Source organism: Myxine glutinosa, chromosome 5, assembly GCF_964187855.1.
Source record: "Myxine glutinosa chromosome 5, kmMyxGlut1.1, whole genome shotgun sequence".
Taxonomy (NCBI): domain Eukaryota; kingdom Metazoa; phylum Chordata; class Myxini; order Myxiniformes; family Myxinidae; genus Myxine; species Myxine glutinosa.
The window spans coordinates 117,605,660-117,627,735 of record NC_136265.1 but is presented as its reverse complement, the minus strand read 5'-3'; the positions used below and the strand labels follow the sequence as shown (position 1 = coordinate 117,627,735).

At 55.6% G+C, this 22,076-nt stretch overlaps 1 protein-coding gene and 1 long non-coding RNA gene across 4 annotated transcripts in view; one reads left to right on the top strand and one right to left on the bottom strand.

The window, feature by feature from the left end:
- LOC137427182 (uncharacterized) overlaps positions 1–1,575 on the bottom strand; it is a 10,197-nt gene extending 8,622 nt beyond the window's left edge. For both annotated transcript variants that reach the window (XM_068116435.2, XM_068116433.2), the window contains exon 1: positions 1,167–1,575. Coding sequence is in view for 1 of the 2 variants with exons in the window: in XM_068116433.2 (XP_067972534.2) it covers positions 1,167–1,383 (217 nt within the window). In the remaining variant the exon portion in view is untranslated. The remainder of the gene's footprint in view (positions 1–1,166) is intronic.
- On the top strand, positions 1,551–22,076 carry LOC137427184 (uncharacterized). Of its 2 annotated transcripts, none has more exons than XR_010984458.2 (2): positions 1,551–1,746; positions 20,920–22,076. It is a non-coding gene; the product is annotated as an uncharacterized LOC137427184 (long non-coding RNA). The 2 variants fall into 2 exon arrangements; XR_010984457.2 differs by having other exon boundaries at positions 1,586–1,715.

Sequence of the window (22,076 nt, the reverse complement as noted above, 5' to 3'; positions counted from 1 at the left end):
GACGGTGTCACCCGAAAAATTTGAAATTACGAAATTTGAAAAAATTTGAAAAAAAAAAATTACGGAATTTCAAGTGGCCCAATATCTGAAAATGTTCGCAACATATTAATGTACATTTGTGCCAAATTTGGTGCTTGTTTCACAAAATGCACAATTCTTTTGAATATTTGGGCTAAGCCGCCCCACAACTGGGCTTTGTTGACAATAAAAAAGGAAATTGTGCGAACGATCCAAAGATAAGATATTTTATTATTCACCAGACATTTAAAATAAGAACACCCAAACAAGCAAGCTGCGGTCCGTCACAATCCAATGAGGCCCACGTTACCCTTTGTTACCCCACGTTACCCCACAACCCAAACCCCCGATCGAGCGGATTTTTGCAAATCCCAAATTTGCAAAAGAGCTTGAGCACCCAAAATACCTAAATGAACCAGAGGACCCAAAAGACCCTTAGGACTCTGCAGACCCAAAATAAGGGTAATTATGTATCTTACATTGGAATTGTAGACAGTGGCTTTCAAACTGAGCCTCAAGGTCGGTGTACAGAAGCGGTTTTGTTTTTAATTACAATAAATACACGGCGTAGGGAGGTGAAATTATCTGAACGTGGACCCTAGATTCGATTGTGTGTGTGTGTGTGTGTGTGTGTGTGTGTGTGTGTGTGTGTGTGTGTGTGTGTGTGTGTGTGTGTGTGTGTGCGTGCAATTTAAATAAAGTTGAATATGGAATGTTGTGAAATTATCATTTCGATGATTTACAACAATCCTTTAAATTATTTATATTTAAGTTTCGGAACAACCGACACTGTGCAATTAATTAAATGTGTGTGTGTGTGTGTGTGTGTGTGTGTGTGTGTGTGTGTGTGTGTGTGTATGTATGTGTGTTTGTATGTATGTGTGTGTGTGTGTGTGTGTGTGCATGTGTGTATGCATGTTGTGTGTGTTTATGTGTATGTGTATGTGTATGTATAACTGTTTGTATGTATGTGTGTGTGTGTGTGTGTGTGTGCGTGTGTATGTGTATGTGTATGTGACGTCGTAAACTGGGATTTAACAAGGAACAATTCGAAGGAGTCCATGACATAAGATGACGATTATGAAAACGAGTGGTAAGTGACAAATGTGAAGGGGACAGAAAAAACACCCCAGGCTGGGTTTGCTCACCTGTGCCGTAAATCGGTGCAGATGTGCACTGGTAAATGAGGCACAACCCCATACACCCGAGGATTAGTAATCCTCTGGATAGATCCATCGTTTTCACCAAGACCATCTGTAAACGTGCCTCAAACTGTGGACACAACAAAGAGTTTCTGTTGAACGCTCCACCTATGACGTCACAATGCAAGGTAAACACAAATCGGTGAAAACGCAGCGCGGACATTTTCTATTTTTATTCTTCACGAACAATGGGGAAACTTTCCGCAAATTATGTTTTGTCCATCGTCTACCAATGTGCGTACACAACGCCAGTATTGGTTGTTGTTGGTTTCGTATATAGGACGTGACGTCATCTGGCGCCGTCCCGCGCATGCGCGGTTGTGCCTTTTTGTGGCATTGATGATCTTCTTCCTCTTCGGTCTCTGATTTCCTTGATCTTGAAGTGTTTTGCGTGAGCTCCCAATAAAGCTCGATCCATTCACAGCATCGTTTCCCAACCGTTTTCTGATCGACTACCACTTGGAGGTCCCGTATCGTCGCCGCCAGGTCGACACGGTACAGAGCACACCTCCACCAGGTCGACACGGTACAGAGCACACCTCCACCAGGTCGACACTCGGTACAGAGCACACCTCCACCAGGTCTACACTCGGTACAGAGCACACCTCCACCACGTCTACACTCGGTACAGAGAACACCTCCACCAGGTCCACACTCGGTACAGAGCACACCTCCACCAGGTCGACACTCGGTACAGAGCACACCTCCACCAGGTCGACACTCGGTACAGAGCACACCTCCACCAGGTCGACACTCGGTACAGAGCACACCTCCACCAGGTCGACACTCGGTACAGAGCACACCTCCACCAGGTCGACACTCGGTACAGAGCACACCTCCACCAGGTCGACACTCGGTACAGAGCACACCTCCACTAGGTCGACACTCGGTACAGAGCACACCTCCACCAGGTCGACACGGTACAGAGCACACCTCCACCAGGTCGACACGGTACAGAGCACACCTCCACCAGGTCGACACGGTACAGAGCACACCTCCACCAGGTCGACACGGTACAGAGCACACCTCCACCAGGTCGACACGGTACAGAGCACACCTCCACCAGGTCGACACTCGGTACAAAGCACGCCTCCACCAGGTCGACACTCGGTACAAAGCACGCCTCCACCAGGTCGACACGGCGCAGAGCACACCTCCACCAGGTCGACACTCGGTACAGAGCACACACACCTCCACCAGTCAGGATTCGAACCTGAACCAAAATCGAATCGGCTTCTTCTTACCTGGCCAACTCATCCACACATGTTAGTTCAAATCCGTCCATAACTGTGAAATATCATCCTTCACCTGTATATAGTTTTTGACTCCATTTATCAATAAAATTATTGTTCTGGTGAAATTTAAACAAAAACAACTTTATTTAGAAACATCCACAAATTACGTACGCCAGGTGAAACATCCGGCTTCGCGTCCATTAAAGAGACGGCGTGCTCAGTGATGTCTCTCCCTCCTATCTTTGTGCAGACATGTCGATCGCTCTGTCTACATTCTGTCCGATTTATTTTTTAATACGAAAACTTATTTCAATTACATGCAAATTCTACCTTCAACGTGTTCACATTAAAAAAAAAATTCGAAGCGATTGAATAAATTTCATTCGTTATTCATTCTTTTGTCGTGGGCTCAACCTCAAACAGAACGCGACATTTTGTGCCGATGGACATTCCATGGATTAAAAGAACGACTTCATGATTAGTCCTTCCCGAGATATCTTACATTCAATGAACGTTTAACGAGGATCAGGACCGAAGTCTTTCCTCTTTTTCATTTCGTGACCAAAACGTGGAAATAAATCGTCGGAATCAATCGGGAAGGACGAGGCAGTGAATGAGTGTATTATACCATTGTGGTGCTGTGCACACACGACTCGATTGCCAGAGAGGTAGGCCACAACGCGTTGGTACAAACAACGAGTCTTTATTAAGAGGTCGCACTTCAGCACTGGGCGGGCTCGAGCTTAGAGAGTTCCAGCCCGCATATATGTCCCGAGGCCACGCCTTGTCCCCAGGCGTGGCCGATCGGTCGAAAGGCAGGGCATGCGTTTTCGTTCCCCGCCTGGACGCTCGCGCCACCCACTGGTGCGCGGAATTATTGTCCCTTGTGCCCGCCACACGCGCCCCCCCCCCCCCCCAGAATTCCCGCGCACCTGAAGGGTGAGTTTGCGGGGAAGCCGGATGACCCGGCCGAAACGCCCCCTGGCGATGGGTGCAGGGCTGGGGGGTCGCGGGCCGGCGGGGCTGGGGGGTGCCGGGGGTCCGACCGCCGGGGGGCGGCCTCGACGCGGAGGCAGAGCTGCTGGCGGGGGCACCGGGGGTCCGACCGCCGGGGGGCGGCCCCGACGCGGAGGCAGAGCTGCTGGCGGGGGGTGGTCCGGATCGAGGTGGGCCGGCTTGAGGCGGTCCACGGAAATGCGATCCGGGGCACCGCCGATGTCGAACGTGAAAAATTTGACCCCGGTCTCCAGCACGCGGAAGTGCACGTCGTACGGGGGCCGTAGCGGTGCCTGGTGGGCGTCGTGCCGGATGAACACGTACTTTGCCGTGCGAAGCTCTGGGGCGACGTGGGAAGGCGGGCAACCGTGGTGTGCCGTTGGCACCGGGGCGAACCTCCGGGCGGTCTCCTGAAGGGCGGAGCGCTGTTGCGCCGCGGACCAAGGAGCCGTGGAGTCGGGGATAAATTCACCCGGTACCCGCAGTGGTTGCCCGAAGACCAGCTCCGCCGAGGACGCGCGCAGGCGTCCTTGGGCGCCGTCCTGAGGCCCAGCAGGACCCAGGGGAGCCTGTCGACCCAGCCGCCGTCGTGGAGGCTGGTCCGGAGCACGGCCTTCATGGAGCGATGAAAGCGCTCGCACAGGCCATTGGCCTGGGGGTGGTAGGCCGTGGTGTGGTGTAGCTTCACCCCGAGCCCTTGCGCCACCGCGGCCCAGAGCTCCGAGGTGAACTGGGGGCCACGGTTGGACGAGATGTCCGAGGGGGGCACCGAACCGGGCAACTCAAGTGGCGATAAAGGCTTGCGCCAGCTCAGCCGCAGATGTCGCCGCCAATGGGACGGCCTCCGGCCACCGTGTGGTGCGGTCGACCATGGTGAGGAGGTGGGTGAACCCTCGCGAGGGGGGCAGAGGTCCTACCAAGTCGACGTGCACGTGGTCGAACCGCCGCTCGGGCACCGTAAATGGGGCCAATGGTGCCTGGGTGTGGCGGTGGACCTTTGCGCGCTGGCACGCGAGGCACGTCCTGGCCCAGTCGCAGACGTCCTTCCTGAGGCCATGCCAGATGAACTTCACCCCGACGAGTTTCTGGGATGCCCTCACGCCAGGGTGGGACAGGCCGTGGATGGCATCGAACACTGGGCGCTGCCAGCCAGCGGGCACGATGGGGCGAGGCCGGCCGAGGGAGACGTCGCATAGGAGGGTCGTGCCCACGGCGTCGAACGGCACCTCGGTGACGCGGGGGCCCGTGACGGCGGTCCGCAAGGCCTGGACACCGGGGTCGGCGGTCTGGGCCTCTGCCATCCGGGCGCAGTCGACCCCGAGGTGGACCGCGTGCACGACGGACCGGGAAAGGCAATCCGCCACCGGGTTGTCCTTACCCGCCACATGACGGATGTCCGTCGTGTACTCGGACACGGCAGAGAGGTGGTGCTGCTGCCGTGCCGACCATGGCTCGGCAACCTTGGCCATCGCGAATACAAGGGGCTTGTGGGCAACGAAGGCCGTGAACGGGCGGCCCTCCAGCAGATGACGGAAGTGTCGGACCGCCAGGTGGAGCCCGAGCAACTTGCGGTCGAAGGTGCTGTACCGGCGTTCGTGCGGGCGAAGCTGCCGGCTGAAAAACGCCAGTGGTTGCCAAGCACCACGCACCCATTGCTCGTGCACTGCGCCCACCGCGTAGTCCGACGCGTCGGCGGTGAGGGCGATTGGTGCATCGGGCACCGGGTGCGCCAGCGTGGTGGCATCGGCCAGAGCCAGCTTTGCGCCTGTGAACGCCGCGGCCATCGGCTCCGACCATGCGATGTCACCTTTGCCCGGCTTGCCCTGAAGGGCCTCGTGCAAGGGGCGGAGGAGCTGGGCGACGTGGGGCACGAAGCGGTGGTAAATGTTTACCATGCCCAGGAACTCCTGGAGCCCCTTGATCGTGCGGGGCTGCGGGAAATCCCTGACCGCCTCCACCTTGGCCGGTAAAGGGACGGCCCCGTGCTCGGTGATGCGGTAACCCAAGAAGTCGATGGTGGCGACGCCGAAACGGCACTTGGCGGGGTTGAAATATTAGGGCATGCTGGCCCAGGCATTCAAAAAGCATGCGGAGGTGGAGCAGGTGCTCCTCCCGGGACGCGCTCGCGACTAGGATGTCGTCCAGGTAGACAAACAGGAAAGGTAAGTCACGCAAGACGCTATCCATAAGCCGCTGGAACGCTTGAGCCGCATTCTTCAACCCGAAGGGCATCCTTCGGAATTCGAAGAGACCGAAAGGGGTGATGGCGACCGTCTTCGGGACGTCGTCCGGTTGGACGGGGACCTGATGGTAGCCCCAGATGAGGTCCACCTTAGAAAACACGGTCGTGTTGGCCAACCGGGCGGAAAAGTCCTGAATGTGTGGGACCGGGTAGCGGTCGGGGGTGGTGGCGTCGTTGAGCCGGCGGTTGTCCCCGCACGGCCGCCATCCCCCGCCGGGCTTCGGCACGATGTGCAGCGGAGAAGCCCAAGCGCTGTTGGAGCGCCGCACGATCCCCAGCCGCTCCAGCGTGGCGAACTCCGCTTTTGCCACCGCGAGCTTCGTGGGCTCGTCGGCGTGCCCGGGCATAGACCGGCGGCCCGACCGTGGGGATGTGGTGCTCCACCCCGTGTTTAACGGCCACCGCTGAGAAGGTGGGCCGCTTGAGGGCCGGGAAACTGGCGAGGAGGCGGGTAAAGTCGTCCGCTGCCGGAAGCGTGCAAACTAAACTCGCCGGGACGGAACCTTCCAGCAAGCCGCTTGGCAAGCCGCTCAGTGAGCCGCTCAGCGAACAAGCGAGCGAGCTAAAGGTTTCGGCCTGGACGAGCCGTTTGCGCTTCATGTCGACCAACAACCCATTCGCACATAGGAAGTCCGCACCAAGCAATGCTATTGGCACGCTGGCGGTCACGAACGACCATTGAAAGCGCTGCCCTCCGAACCGCAGGGAGAGGCAGCACTTCCCGAATGTGCGGATGGGTGTACCGTTGGCGGCAAGCAACGCGGGGCCCCGGCCCGCGGTTCGCTTGTCGGACGTGGAGGCGGGGATGACGCTTACCTGCGCTCCTGTATCGCAGAGGAAACGGCACCCGGACAAGGTGTCCGAAATGAATAGGAGGCTGCCGGAATGGCCGACGCTCAGGGCCGCTAATGAGCGCCGGCCTGGTCGTTTCCCGACTTGTGAAAAGAGCATGGCGGGCGACACGTCCTAGCCTTGTGGCCGAACCTGGCATAGAAATAGCACCAGGCTTGCGGCGGCGGGGGCGGTGGCGGCCGCGGTTTTCTCGGCTGCGGTGGTGGTGGGCGGGGCGCGGCAGCGGCCACGAGGGACGCTGTAGCCTCTGCCTCGGGATCCACGACGGCAGCATCGTAACTCGACCGCGTCTCGCAAGCCGCGAAGAACTTGTCGGCCTCTACGGCCAGGGCACGGGGTTCCCTTATTTTGGAACCGGCCAGCGCAGGGCGTACCTGTAGAGGTAGCTGGCGTAGGAAAAGCGCCCGGAATAAGAAATCCGGGGCTTGGTCACCCAGCAGCGACAGCATAAAATCCATCCGCACGGATGGTCGTGTGTCGCCGAGTTCGGGAAGGTCCAGGAGGCGGTCGGCCCGTTCGATCTCCGTGATGCCGAACGTGGCGATGAGGAGACGTTTGAGCGCCCCGTACTTGTGGTCGACCGGCGGGTGCCGCAGGATGGACACGACTCGGGCGGCAGTGCCGGGCCCGAGGGCGGCGACCACGTGGTAGTAACGGGTCTCGTCCGCCGTCATGCCTCGAAGCTGAAATTGCGCTTCGGCCTGCACGAACCACACATCGGCCTGTGCTTCCCAAAACTCTGGGAGTTTTACTGCAACGGCGTTGGTGGCCATGGCGCGTTCGGTGGTCAGCGACGGCTGAACCAATCGGGGTCACCAGTGAAGTGTGGTGCTGCGCACACAACTTGCTTGCCAAAGAGGTAGGCCACAACGCGTTTGTTAAAACCAAAAGAGTCTTTATTTCGAAAGCTCGAACTGCAGCACACAGCGGGCTCGAGCTTAGAGCCCGCATATATGTGCCGAGGCCACGCCTAATCCACGGGCGTGGCCGATCGGTCGAAGGGCGGGGCATGTACCATCGGTCCCCGCCTGGGCGCTCGCGCCACCCACTGGTGCGCGGAATTATTACCCCTTGTGCCCGCCACATCTTCGTCAATTTTAGAATATTTGACGCCGTTTTCACCCTCCGAAATGTAGTAAAAAGCTTTTTTGAAATATTTTTTCAAATGCCCGAATCTCATTGGTTCCGGTAATTGGTGACGATTTTCGTTGAAGATAATCAGGGCCCGTGCGGGCCCCGGGAACGAGGTTGGTCTTAAAGTATTTTAATTACAAATTAGAGGTGCATAACATTGTGAATCAAACAAAGACGGGTGAAACAAACCCCGATTGAACTTTTTCGTAATTTTTTTATGCATACTTCCGCATCTGGAAGATGGCGGCCTCCATTGAGCGATTTGGTTTTTTAAATATTTTTTCAAACGCTCGAATCTCATTGGTTCCGGTGTTTGGTGACGATTTTCGTTGAAGATAACCAGGGCCCGTGTGGGCCGAGGTTGGTCTTAAAGTATTTTAATTACAAATTAGAGGTGCATAAGATTGTGAATCAAAAAAAGACGGGTGAAACAAACTCCTATTTAACTTTTTTCAATTTGTTATGCATACTTCCGCATCCGCAAGATGGCGGCCTCCATTGAGCGATTTGGTGCGTTAAAGCTTCGAAATTCTCAAGGGATCCAGCAAAATCTGGCTTTTCAACATAATACGTACGCGTTCATTCACAACACCGGCTTCGCCGGCTACTAGTACCCGACTGCAAAGCCACAATGAGCCGGCGAAGCCAAAGCCTCTTGCCACTATTTTACCCATCACTGTGGCATCAGTAGGTTAGGTAGTTGGTCGTAGGTAGGTGAAGTAGGTACCGTCGGTGTAGTAGGTGTAGTAGGTACCATTTGCATTCTGGATGAGCTTAAAATTGATAAAATTTACTTCTTGATTAATTCGGTGAATTCCGTCTCAACTTCGGATATTTCCGGCCGTGAAAAACTATCCCCGACGGCCGCGAGATTTCTAAAAAATAATTCTTCGTCGATTTTAGAATATTTGACGCTGTTTTCACCTCCGAAACGCGTAATAAACTTTAAAAAAATATTTTTCAAATGCTCGAATCTCATTGGTTCCGGTGCTTGGTGACGATTTTCGTTGAAGATAACGAGGTTGGTCTTAACGTATTTATATTACAAATTAGAGGTGCATTAGATTGTGAATCAAACAAAGACGGGTGAAACAAACTCCAATTGAACTTTTTCGCAATTGTTTTATGCATTCAAATGCCCGAATCTCATTGGTTCCGGTGTTTGGTGACGATTTTCGTTGAAGATAACGAGGTTGTTCTTAACGTATTTTAATTACAAATTAGAAGTGCAATAGATTGTGAATCAAACAAAGACGGGTGAAACAAACTCCTATTGAACTTTTTCGCAATTGTTTTATGCAAACTTCTGCATCCGGTCGATGGCGGCCTCCATTGCGTGATTTGGTTTTTGAAATATTTTTTCAAATGCTCGAATGTCATTGGTTCCTGTGTTTGGTGACGCTTTTCGTTGAAGATAACCAGGACCGTGCGGGCCGAGGTTGGGCTTAAAGTATTTTAATTATCAATTAGAGGTGCATAAGATTGTGAATTAAACAAAGACGGGTGAAAGAAACTCCTCTTGAACGTTTTTCAATTTGTTATGCATACTTCCGCATCCGCAAGATGGCGGCCTCCATTGCGCTTCGGAATTCTCAAGCCAAGGGATACAGCACAATCTGGTTTTCGACATAATACGTACGCGTTTATTGACAACACCGGCTTCGCCGGCTCTAACTATGACAAGCATGTGCACAGGATTCTTTCCAGAAGAATGAGTGGTCGCACTAGCTTGTACGACTTATAATGAGCGAGTTTTGTTTTGACGTTTGAGCCAGTTTTACATGTATACACTTGAGGGGAAAGTTTAAACATTTAAAAGTTTAACAGTGAAAACTATCTGGGGAAATTGGGGAGAAACACGTGGTCGAAGAACGAACGAACGAATGAGAACGAATAAACGAATAAGAACAACGAATAAGAACAGAGAAGGAAATGTTTTTTTGTTTTTTGTTTTTTTTTTAGTTGAGATTTTAAACAAGGAAGTAGGCTATGGGGTGAAAAGACTGGGAAAAACAGAGAACGAAAGTTATTGGAGCACAAACGACGGACCACTGAGAGAAAACCAAATCCTCAAGGTTGGACATGGTACAAGGCCTCAATAGATACGACACGAATTAACACGATTTTCTATACAGGTATGAAAGATTTACAACGAGAATATTCCTCGGGACACACTATACACAGGGCCGGCGCCAGACTATTTTGCACCCCAGGCAAGGCCAGCTACCTGCATCCCTCCCCCTCCCCCAATTTTTATTTTTTTTGCCAACTTCGATTATTAAAAACATGTTTTGTAGAAAAAATAAAAAGCAGAAAACTTGAAACTGCTAAATTTATTTTAAATTGCAAGAATAAGTACCGTAAGATGCCAACAGCACCAATATTAAAGGCGCAATATCCATTAATATGGCAGTGCCCCTGTTACCCCACGCTTTGGGGCAAATGGGCTTTCACTTAAAAAAATATAACACTTCATGTGGTTTGCAATGCAAAATAAAGAAAGTGGTCCCTTTATGAGTGTGTGAATGGAAATTACAGAGAATCAAAACAGTTTTTGGTTTGAGCAATAAGTTTTAGATATGCAAAATCAAAATATTAAATAATCAATCTTTGATTATCTTTCGCAAATACAAAATGAAATATTTTGGCACACAGATCATTTTGAACTAAAGGGCACTCGGTATAATGCATACCTCAGCCATTGGCAACACAACATTCAAACCTTTTACTTCACACACCTTTAAGTATATATTGTGGTGCTGTGCACACACGACTCGATTGCCAGAAAGGTAGGCCACAACGCGTGGATACAAACGAAAGCACTTTATTACAAGCTCGCACACCAGCACTGGGCGGGCTCGCCCTTGAGCCCGCATATATGTCCCGAGGCCACGCCTTGCCCCCGGGCTTGGCCGATCGGACGAAAGGCGGGGCATGTATCTCAGTTCCACGCCCGGACGCTCGCACCACCCACTGGTGCACGGAACTATTGACCATTGTGCCCGCCACACGCGCCCGCCCAGAATTCCCGCGCACCTGAAGGGTGAGCTTGTGAGGAAGAGGATGACCCGGCCGAAACGCCCCCTGGCGATGCGTGCAGGGCTGGGGGGTAGCGGGACGGCGGGGCTGGGGGGTGCCGGGGGCCTGACCGCCGGGGGGCGGCCTCGACGCGGAGGCAGAGCTCCGCGGAGGGTGGTCCAGATCGAGGTGGGCCGGCTTGAGGCGGTCCACGGAGATACGATCCGGGGCACCGCCGATGTCCACAGTGAAATGTTTGTCCCCGGTCTCCAGCACGTGGAAGGGCCCGTCGTACGGGGGCCGCAGCGGTGCCCAGTGGGCGTCGTGCCGGACGAAAACGTACTCCGCCGTGCGAAGCTCCGGGGCGACGTGGGAGGACGGGCAACCGTGGTGTGCCGTCGGTACCGGGGCGAACCTCCTGGCGGTCTCCTGCAGGGTGGAGCGCTGTTGCGCCGCGGACCAAGGAGCCGTGGAGTCGGGGATAAATTCGCCCGGTACCCGCAGCGGTTGTCCGAAGACCAGCTCCGCCGAGGACACGCGCAGGTCATCCTTGAGCGCCGTCCCAGGGGAGCCTGTCGGCCAAGCTGCCGTCGCGGAGGCTGGCCCGGAGCGCGGCCTTCATCGAGCGATGAAAGCGCTCGCACAGGCCGTTGGCCTGGGGGTGGTAGGCCGTGGTGCGGTGCAGTTTGACGCCGAGCCCTTGCGCCACCGCTCCCCAGAGCTCCGAGGTGAACTGGGGGCCGCGGTCGGACGAGATGTCCGAGGGGGCACCGAACCGGTCAACCCACATGGCGATGAAGGCTTGCACGACGTCAGCCGCAGTTGTCGCCGCCAATGGCACGGCCTCCGGCCACTGGGTGGTGCGGTCCACCATGGTGAGGAGGTGGGTGAACCCCCACGAGGGGGGCAGAGGTCCCACCAAGTCGACGTGGACGTGGTCGAACCGACGACCGGGCAGCGTAAACGGGGCCAACGGGGCCTGGGTGTGGCGGTGGACCTTTGCACGCTGGCACGCGAGGCACGTCCTGGCCCAGTCACGGACGTTCTTCCTGAGGCCATGCCAGACGAACTTCGCCGCGACGAGCTTCTGGGAGGCCTTCGTGCCCGGGTGGGACAGGCCGTGGATGGCATCGAAACCCGGGCGCTGCCAGCCAGCTGGCACGATGGGGCGAGGCCGGCCGAGGGAGACGTCGCACAAGAGGGCCGTGCCCGCGACGTCGAACGGCACCTCGGTGATGCGGAGGCCTGTGACGCCGGTCCGCAAGGCCTGGACGTCGGGGTCGGCGGTCTATTCCTCCGCCATCCGGGCATAGTCGATCCCGAGGTGGACCGCGTGCACGACGGACCGGGAAAGGCAATCCGCCACCGGGTTGGCTTTACCCGTGACGTGACGGATGTCCGTCGTGTACTCGGACACGGCAGAGAGGTGACGTTGCTGCCGGGCCGACCATGGCTCGGCGACCTTGGCCATCGTGAACACAAGGGGCTTGTGATCGACGAAAGCCGTGAACGGGCGGCCCTCGAGCAGTTGGCGGAAGTGTCGGACCGCCAGGTGGAGCCCGAGCAGCTCGCGGTCGAAGGTGCTGTCGCGGCGTTCGTGCGGGCGAAGCTGCCGGCTAAAAAACGCCAGCGGCTGCCAAGCAACACGCACCCACTGCTCGTGCACCGCGCCCACCGCGTAGTCCGATGCGTCGGTGGTGAGGGCGATTGGTGCATCGGGCGCCGGGTGCGCCAGCATGGTGGCGTTGGCCAATGCCAGCTTTGCGCCCGCAAACGCCACGGCCATCAGCTCCGTCCAGGCGATGTCACCTTTGCCCGGCTTCCCCCGGAGGGCCTCGTGCAGGGGGCGCAGGAGCTGGGCGACGCGGGGCACGTAGCGGTGGTAAAAATTGACCATGCCCAGGAATTCCTGAAGCCCCTTGATCGTGCGGGGGCGCGGGAAACTCCTGACGGCCTCCACCTTGGCCGGTAAAGGGATGGCCCCGTGCCTGGTGATGCGGTGTCCCAAGAAGTCGATGGTGGTGACGCCGAAACGGCACTTCGCGGGGTTGATGATCAGGCCATGCTGGCCCAGGCGTTCGAAGAGCGTGCGGAGGTGGAGCAGGTGCTCCTCCCGGGATGCGCTCGCGACTAGGATGTCGTCCAGGTGGACGTCGATGAAAGGTAAGTCGCGCCAGATGCTGTCCATGAGCCGCTGGTACGCCTGGGCCGCATTCTTCAACCCAAAAGACATCCGCAGGAACTCAAACAGGCCGAAAGGGGTGATGACGGCCGTCTTTGGGACATCGTCCGGTTGTACGGGGACCTTGTGGTAGCCCCGGATGAGGTCCACCTTGGAGAAAACGGTCGTGTTTGCCAACCGGGCGGAAAAGTCTTGAATATGCGGGACCGGGTAGCGGTCGAGGGTGGTGGCATCGTTGAGCCGGCGGTAGCCACCGCACGGCCGCCATCCGCCACCGGGCTTTGGCACAATGTGCAGAGGAGAGGCCCATGCGCTGTTGGAGCGCTGTACGATGCCCAGCCGTTCCAGCGTGGCAAACTCCGCTTTCGCCACGGCGAGCTTCGTGGGGTCTAGGCGGCGTGCCCGGGCATAGACCGGTGGGCCGACGGTGGGGATATGGTGCTCCACCCCGTGTTTGACGGCCACCGCTGAAAAGGTGGGCCGCGTGAGTGCCGGGAAACTGGCGAGGAGGCGGGTAAACTCGTCCGCTGCCAGAAGCGTACAAAGTAATCTCGCCGGGACGGACCCACTCAGCAAGCCGCTTCGCAAGCCGCTCGGTGAGCCGCTCAGCGAGCTGCTCAACGAGCCGCTCAGCGAACAAGCGAGCGAGCTGAAGGTTTCGGCCTGGATGAGACGTCGGCGCTTAACGTCCACCAACAGCCCATGCGCACAAAGGAAGTCCGCACCGAGCAGGGCCATTGGCACGCTGGCGGTGACGAACGACCATTGGAAACGCTGCCCTCCGAACCGCAGTGAGAGGCAACGCTTCCCGAATGTGCGGATGGGTGTTCCGTTGGCGGCAAGCAAAGCGGGGCCCGGCCCGCGGCTTGCTTTTCGGACGCAGAGGCAGGGAGGACGCTTACCTGCGCTCCCGTGTCGCACAGAAAACGATGACCAGACGAGGTGTCCGTGATAAACAGGAGGCTGCCGGAATGGCCGACGCTCATGGCCGCAAGTGAGCGCCAGCCCGGTCGTTTCCCGACCCGTCAAAAGAACATGGCGGGCGGCACGTTCTAGCCTTGCGGCCGAACCTGGCATGGTAGTAGCACCAGGTTTGCGGAGGCGTCGGCCGTGCCAGTGGCGGTGGTGGTGGCGGTGGTGGTGGCGGCGGCGGTAGTGGGCGGGGCGTAGCAGCGGCCACGAGGGAAGCAGGGGGCGCTGGAGCCTCCGCATCGGGTCCACTACGGCAGCACCGTACACCGACCGCGTGTCGCAGGCCGCAAAAAATTTGTCGGCCTCTCCGGCCAGGGCGCGGGGTTCCGTTATTTTGGAACCGGCCAGCACGAGGCGTACCTGTACAGGTAGCTGGCGGAGGAAAAGTGCTCGGAACAGGAAATCTGGGTGCTGGTCTCCAAGCAGGGACAGCATAAAATCCATCCGAACGGACGGTCGTGTGTCGCCGAGGGTGGGAAGGTCGAGGAGGCGGTCGGCGCGTTTGACCTCCTTGAGCCCGAACGTGGCGAGGAGGAGACGTTCGAGCGCCTCGTACTTGTTGTCGCCCGGCGGGCGCCGAAGGATGGATACGACGCGGGCGGCAGTGCCGGGCCCGAGGGTGGCGACCACGTGGTAGTACCTGGTCTCGTCCGCCGTGATGCCGTGGAGTTGGAATTGAGCTTCGGCCTGCACAAACCAAACTTCGGCTTGCGCTTCCCAGAACTCCGGGAGTTTGATGGCGATGGCGTTGATAGCCATGGCGCGTTCGGGGGTCAGCGACGGCTGAACCAGTCAGGGTCACCAGTGTGGTGTTGTGTACACACGACTCGATTGGCAGAAAGGTAGGCCACAACGCGTGGATACAAACGAAAGCACTTTATTACAAGCTCGCACATCAGCACTGGGCGGGCTCGACCTTAGAGCGCGCATATATGTCCCGAGGCCACGCCTTGCCCCCGGGCGTGGCCGGTCGGCCGAAAGGCGGGGCATGTATCTCAGTTTAACGCCCGGACGCTCGCGCCACCCACTGGTGCGCGGAATTATTGAACATTGTGCCCGCCACAATATACCATTTAAGGATACTTGGCGTAATCAACCCGTCATGTCACCACAATATTTCGCTTACAGTCAGACAGAGAAACAAACACAAAACAGACAAACAGAGTTAAAAACGTCTCATAAAAGTTTCAATTTCAGACATCAAAATCTCACTTTGCGTGCCTTTTCCTTTGCAAATTTTGTCACAAATTCCACCAGATCAAGTGCTGATGCCTGGGCATGTTCAATTGATATAGTTGCCAAGCAATGCATCGTTATTTCTACAGTTTACTATCGTATTCAATATACATTTAGCTACAATATGCACTAAAATCGGTTTGCACCAATAAAGGAGAAACGGATGCATTTAATCACCGTAAATCGTCAGTTTTTCCGTTGACGGACTTGTGGTGACGTAGTTTCCGATCCAGCACCAATGTGAAGCTCTGATTGGCTGCTTCAACCGTGTCGATTCGGATTTGCCAAATATGGTTCGGGTACATCCGTAAAAGTATTATAGTACCCTAGTGCCCTAGTTTCTGTAAATCCGCGCGACGTCATTTTGGGGTTACACGTGACATCTGGCGCGGCGATGTACACAAATCATGTTCTGGCGGCAATGACTCGAAAACTGGGCGATATATCAACAAAACAACAAGAGAATATTAATCTGCATTTAATTATCGATCCACAGCTGCAAACATTTGTACTGTAGGTTGAAAATTGCATTACAACAGCGATTAACTTACTTACTGTGGCGTGATCGGGGCTCGAACGATCTTCGACACTTTAACCTCGAATCTCGAATCTCGAATCAGGTTAAACGAAAAAATCTTCACTGAAACCAAGAAAGCACGTCTTCACCGACCAGACGTCCACATCGAAATGATCGCTTGCGAACAATACCCGATCTGCGTGACGTAACGTTACATTGTGTGACGTAAGCGTCCGTTGTACTTCAACAATGAGTTTTCATAACGTTCGCGTTGGCATAACGATAATTAATCCCACCAGGAAGTAATGCATTGGATCGTGTCCGTGTGTTTGTGAACAAGATATCTGGAAAAGTTCTGAACGGATTTGGATGAAAGTTGGTGGGATGATTGCCCTTGGGATAAGGAAGAATTGATTAGTTTTTGGTGAAGCTCAGGATATTATTGCGGATCCAGGAATTTTTTGAATTTGAATTTTGAATTTTGAATACCATTGGAAGATAGGGCTCAATTTTTTTTTACATTATCTTCTATATATTCTATATTTAACATTGTGATATGAAAATAGTTTTCATATTTGTTGTAAATGTAGTTTAAACTCGTGGTTATGCATTAGAGCGGTGTATTTTGTTAGTAACGCCGTCTTCAAGGTTCTTTTTTTTTTTCTAATAAAAACATATTCTGTCATTTTAAAACCACCAAAGTGTGTATTCGGTTCCCCGTTTCATAAAATGTATCGTTTGATACGTATAATGCTTTGAAACTGTTTTTTTTGTTTTATTTTATTTTTTTACCTCAGAAGAGATATCACCATTTACCTCAGCGAATGTCAATCGCGGTTTCAGTATTTGATGAACTTATATAGACGTAGGTGAGTTATAAGTGTGACCAGCATGTGCACGGGATTCTTCCCAGAAGAATGAGTGGTCGCATTAGCTTGAACGACTTCAAATGAGCGAGTTTTGTTTTGACGTTTGGGCCAGTTTTACATGTTGTATCCCTAAGGAATGAAACGCACGTTTTCCTGGCTTACAATTTTATTTGAAGTCACACGTGCCTCAAAATACACTCACTTATATAGAATTGAACGCTGAATCCGAAAATGTAAGTGAAATTGCCTTGTTTTTTTTTGACATTATCTTCTATATATTCTAAATATATATCTGTGCAGTGTCTGTCTTGTGTTGTCTTGTCTTGTGTTGTCACTGAACTACTCCCTCAAACTTTTGTGAAATCGTACTATTGTGGCGGACACGAAAGCTCACTGGCGTGATGGCATCATTCCGCGCACCAAGTGGGCGGCGGCCACGCCCAAGGGGTAGGCGTGGCCGTGGGATATACACCGGGCGCGCAGCCCGGAGCGCTCCAGTGCTACAGTGGAGCTCTTGAAATAAAGACTCTTTTAACCTACCGCGCCCCTGGTCCGCTTCCCCCACGCTAAGCAGGTAGCGCGCGTAGCACCGCGCTTCATTGGTGACCCTCCGACGTTGGATCAGCCGTCGCTTACTGACCGAATACGCCATTGCAATGGCAAACAACGCGGTTTCGATCAAACTCCCCGAGTTCTGGGAGGCGCAAGCTGAAGTATGGTTCCTGCAGGCAGAAGCCCAGTTCCGACTTCGAGGCATCACGGTGGACGAGACCATGTACTGCCATTTGGTCGCCTCCCTCGGGCCTGGCACGGCCGCCCGCGTCGTGTCGGTCCTGAGGAACCCACCGGCCGACGGCAGGTACGAGGCGATCAAGCGTCTCCTCCTCGCCACGTTCGGCCTCACGGTGGACGCACGGGCCGACCACCTCTTGGACCTCCCCGAGCTCGGTGACATGCGACCGTCGGTCCGCATGGACCATATGCTGTCGCTGATGGGCGACGAAACCCCGAACGCTCTATTCCGGGCATTATTTCGACGCCAGCTGCTGGCACGAGTACGCCTCGCCTTGGCCGGTTCTGCGACGATGGAACCCCGAGCTCTCGCTGCCGAGGCCGACAGGTTCTTCGCGGCTTTGGACATGCAGGCAAGTTTTGGCGCGGCCGTCGCGAATCCCGAGGCTGACCCTGATGTTGATGCACCACACCTCGTGGCTGATGCTGATGCACACCTCGCGGCCGCCGCCTCGCCCCGCCCACCACCGCCGCCGCGCAGAAAACCGCGGCCTCCGCCGCCAACCTGGTGTTTTTTCCACGCCCAGTTCGGCCACGAGGCTCGGCAATGTCGCCCGCCGTGCTCATTCGGCAGGTCGGCAAACGCCCGGGCCAGCCCTCGGTAGTGGCACTGAGCGCCGGCCATTCAAACAGCCTACTGTTCATCACGGACACCTTATCCGGGCGCCGTTACCTGTGCGACACAGGAGCGCAGGTGAGTGTCGTTCCCGCCGGTACGTCCGACAAGCAGACCGCGGACCGGAGCCCCGCACTGCTTGCTGCCAACGGTACGTCCATTCGCACATACGGAAAACGCTGCCTTTCTATGCGGTTCGTAGGGCAGGTTTTCCGGTGGTCGTTCGTCACTGCCGACGTGCCTATGGCACTGCTCGGCGCGGACTTCCTGTGTGCCAATGGTCTGCTGGTGGACGTAAAGCACAGAAGGCTTGTCCAGGCTGAGACGTTCAGCTCACTCGCTTGCGCGCTGCCCGCCTCATTGAGCAGCTCCCGGAGCGGCTCATCGAGCGGCTTGCTGAGCAGTTCGGTTCCGGCCAGGTTCATCTGTACGCTTCCGGCAGCGAACAAATTCACCCACCTCCTCGCCGGCTTCCCGGCCCTCACGCGGCCCACCTTCTCGGCGGGGGCCGTCAAGCACGGGGTGGAACACCACATCCCCACCGCCGGGCCACCGGTCTACGCCTGGGTACGCCGCCTCGAGCCGACGAAGCTCGCGGTAGCTAAAGCGGAGTTCGCTACGCTGGAGCGGCTCGGCATCGTGCGGCACTCCGAGAGTGCTTGGGCGTCGCCGCTCCACATCGTGCCAAAGCCCGGTGGGGGATGGCGACCGTGCGGGGACTACCGGCGCCTCAACGATGCCACCACCCCCGACCGCTACCCCGTCCCCCACATTCAGGACTTCTCCGTCCGGTTGGCGGGCATGTCCTTCTTTTCAAAGGTGGACCTCATACGCGGCTACCATCAGGCCCCCGTCAGGCCGGAGGACATCCCGAAGATGGCGGTCATCATGCCATTCGGTCTTTTCGAATTTCTTCGGATGCCATTCGGATTGAAAAATGCGGCTCAGGCGTTCCAGCGACTAATGGACAGCGTCTTGCGCGACTTGGATTTTGTCTACGTCTACCTGGACGACATCCTCGTCGCCAGCGCGTCCCGCGAAGAGCACCTACACCATCTCCGCACGCTCTTCGAACGTCTGGGCCAGCATGGCGTCATCGTGAACCCCGCAAAGTGCCGGTTCGGCGTCACCGACATCGACTTTTTGGGGCACCGCATCACCAGGCACGGGGCCGTCCCCCTACCGGCCAAGGTGGAGGCTGTGAAAGGGTTTCCGTGCCCCCGCACGATCAAGGGGCTCCAGGAGTTCCTGGGCATGGTAAACTTTTACCATCGGTTCCTGCCCCGCATCGCCCAGCTCCTGCGCCCCTTGCACGAGGCCCTCTGAGGGAAGCCGGGCAAACGTGACATTACCTGGACCGAGCAGATGGACGCGGCGTTCGCGGGCACGAAGCTCGCCTTGGCTCCCCTAGGTCCTGCTGGGCCTCCGGACGGCGCCCAAAGACGACCTGTGTGCATCCGCGGCGGAGTTGGTCCTCGGACAACCACTGCGGGTGCCGGGCGAGTTCCTCCCCGACGCCACGTCACCATGGTCGCTCCACGCTGCAGGAGACCGCCCGGAGGTTCGCCCCGGTGCCGACTGCGCACCACGGGCACCCGCCTAAGCACGTCGCCCCGGAGCTTCGCACCGCGGAGTACGTCTTCATCCGGCACGACGCCCACCAGACACCACTGCGGCCCCCGTACGACGGGCCTTTCCGCGTGCTGGAGACCGGGGTGAAACATTTCACCTTGGACATTGGCGGTACTCCCGACCGCGTCTCAGTGGATCGCCTCAAGCCGGCCCAACTCGACGTGGACCACCCACCGCCGGTGGTTCGGCCCCCGCGTCGGGGCCGCCCCCCTGCGGGCGGACCCCCGGCACCGCCCAGGCCCGCCGGCACACCGCCCCCCGGTCCTGCACCCATCCCGGGTGCAGCCGGAGGCATCCCAGCTGGCATCCCTGCACCCCGGAAGCCGCCAGTCGCCACAGGGCGCTTCGGCCGGGTCATCCGTTTGCCCTGCAAACTGGCCCTCCAGGTGCGCGGGAATTCTGGGGGGGGGGGGGGGGGGGGCGTGTTGCGGACACGAAAGCTCACTGGCGTGATGGCATCATTCCGCGCACCAAGTGGGCGGCGGCCACACCCGAGGGGTAGGCGTGGCCGCGGGATATATACCGGGTGCGCAGCCCGGAGCGCTCCAGTGCTATAGTGGAGCTCTTGAAATAAAGACTCTTTTAACCTACCGCGTTGTCCGCTTCCTCCTTGCTAAGCAAGTAGCGCGCGTAGCACCGCGCTTCACTATTCCAACTTGACCCACGGCGGGAGTATGCGCTCTACTGAGTGGCGTTCATTGTTCTCATTGTGACGATCTTGTTTTCCTGGGTGAGCGCACAAACGGCTGCACCGATCGCTGCACAGCTGCACCTGCCACGATCAGGACACGGGTTGAATCTCTGCTTGAGGGAATTCTAACCCATTTCAACTGAAGGAAACACGTGTCGGGAGTACATACGACATCGCGATTGTGAACACGATTATCGATCATGATCACGATCACCACGATCATGGTGTATCGATCACTGTGGTGAATTATAGTAAGATACTGGGACATTTGGTGAATTATAGTAAGATACTGTTTAGATTTTGATGATGTGCGTGTGATATGATTTAACGGATGTTGATATGAATCGTTTAAAATAAAAAAACCTTCAATTTCTGATCTTTGACCTTTTCATTCGCGCTTCCCAATTGAAGCCCCGCCCATAGGGCGGGTACCTTTGCCAACATTCCAGGGGTGGGAGATGTTGTCGTCCAGGAGGCAGAATCTACTCAAAATGGTTTCGTGCAACACCCACTACACAGTTGGTTTGTCACTTCCAGGTGATTGGGGAACATCTATAGAACAAATCCAACCCTGATGTACAGTTGAATCGTGGCAGCAACAATAAATGGCAGCTACTTTTCTATAAGGGGGGGGGGGGGGGTGGTGTCCGAGGCGTAAATCTGAGATTTTGACTGATTTATTTATTTATTTATTTATTTCTCTTCGCCCCGACAGGTGAGATACATCCAATTTGTGGTCTGCCCGTCAACAACGCCAGCTCTCCTTAATTTCCGAGTTCACGACGGACGTCCAACATGTTGCTGGGAAGGATAATACGGTCGCCGATTGTCTCTCCCGGTCCATAGTCGGCGCGGTCCACCTTGGCATCGACGACGCCCGCATGGCGGCCGATCAGATCGCCGACCCGGAGGTCCAGGCCCGCAGGGCGGCGGTCACGGGGCTTCGACTGCCTGACGTGCCGTTCAACTTCAAGGACACGGGCACCACGCTACCGTGCGACGTTTCCTTGGGTCAGCCTCGCCCCGTCGTACCCACCAGCTGGAGACGGCTGGTGTTCGATGCCGTCCACGGTCTTTCTCACCCGGGCAGGAAGGCGTCGCAAAAGTTGGTGGCGGCGAAGTTCGTTTGGCACGGGCTCAGGAAGGATGTCCGCGACTGGACCAACACCTGCGTGATTTTTTAAGTGCCTTCACCATTGAGAGATGGAGCCAAACAATATATAGCATTGTAGGGGTATCACGTTGGGACATAATCCACAGGCACGGGACCAGTGGGGCTATTGATTGTATGGGCGTGGCGTGCGCTCGGTTGTTGGAGCCACGCCCCCTGAAGAGTGAGTTGCGCGATAAAAGATGCGTGAGTTCGGGTGTGTTCGTTCTGTTGGAATGAAGGAGCTTTGATCAAGCTACGAAGTGTCTCGCCCTCTCGTTGTCCGCAACTCCTACAATACCATGTTTAATGTGTAATATACCATGTTACATGTGTGTGTAATATACATGTTACATGTGTGTGTAATATCCAGTTGCGTGTGTAATATACCATGTTTCATGTGTAATATACCACATTTCATGTGTGTAATTTACCATGCTATATATGTGTAATATGACGTTACATGTGTGTAATGTACCATGTTTGAGTGTGTAATGTACTATGTTTCATGTGTGTAATTTACCATGTTTCCCGAGTGTGCAATTTACCATGTTATCACAAGGCACCCCCGATTTAGGGTCTAGTCACCTGGTCGAACCACGAGCACGACTGTAAAACCACAAAACAAACCACGTGGTGGTTGCCGATGCAGGTCACTGCCAAGAAACTATCCAATGAAAACATTTCTCTGGGATTTATTGACAATAAAAAAGGAAATTGTG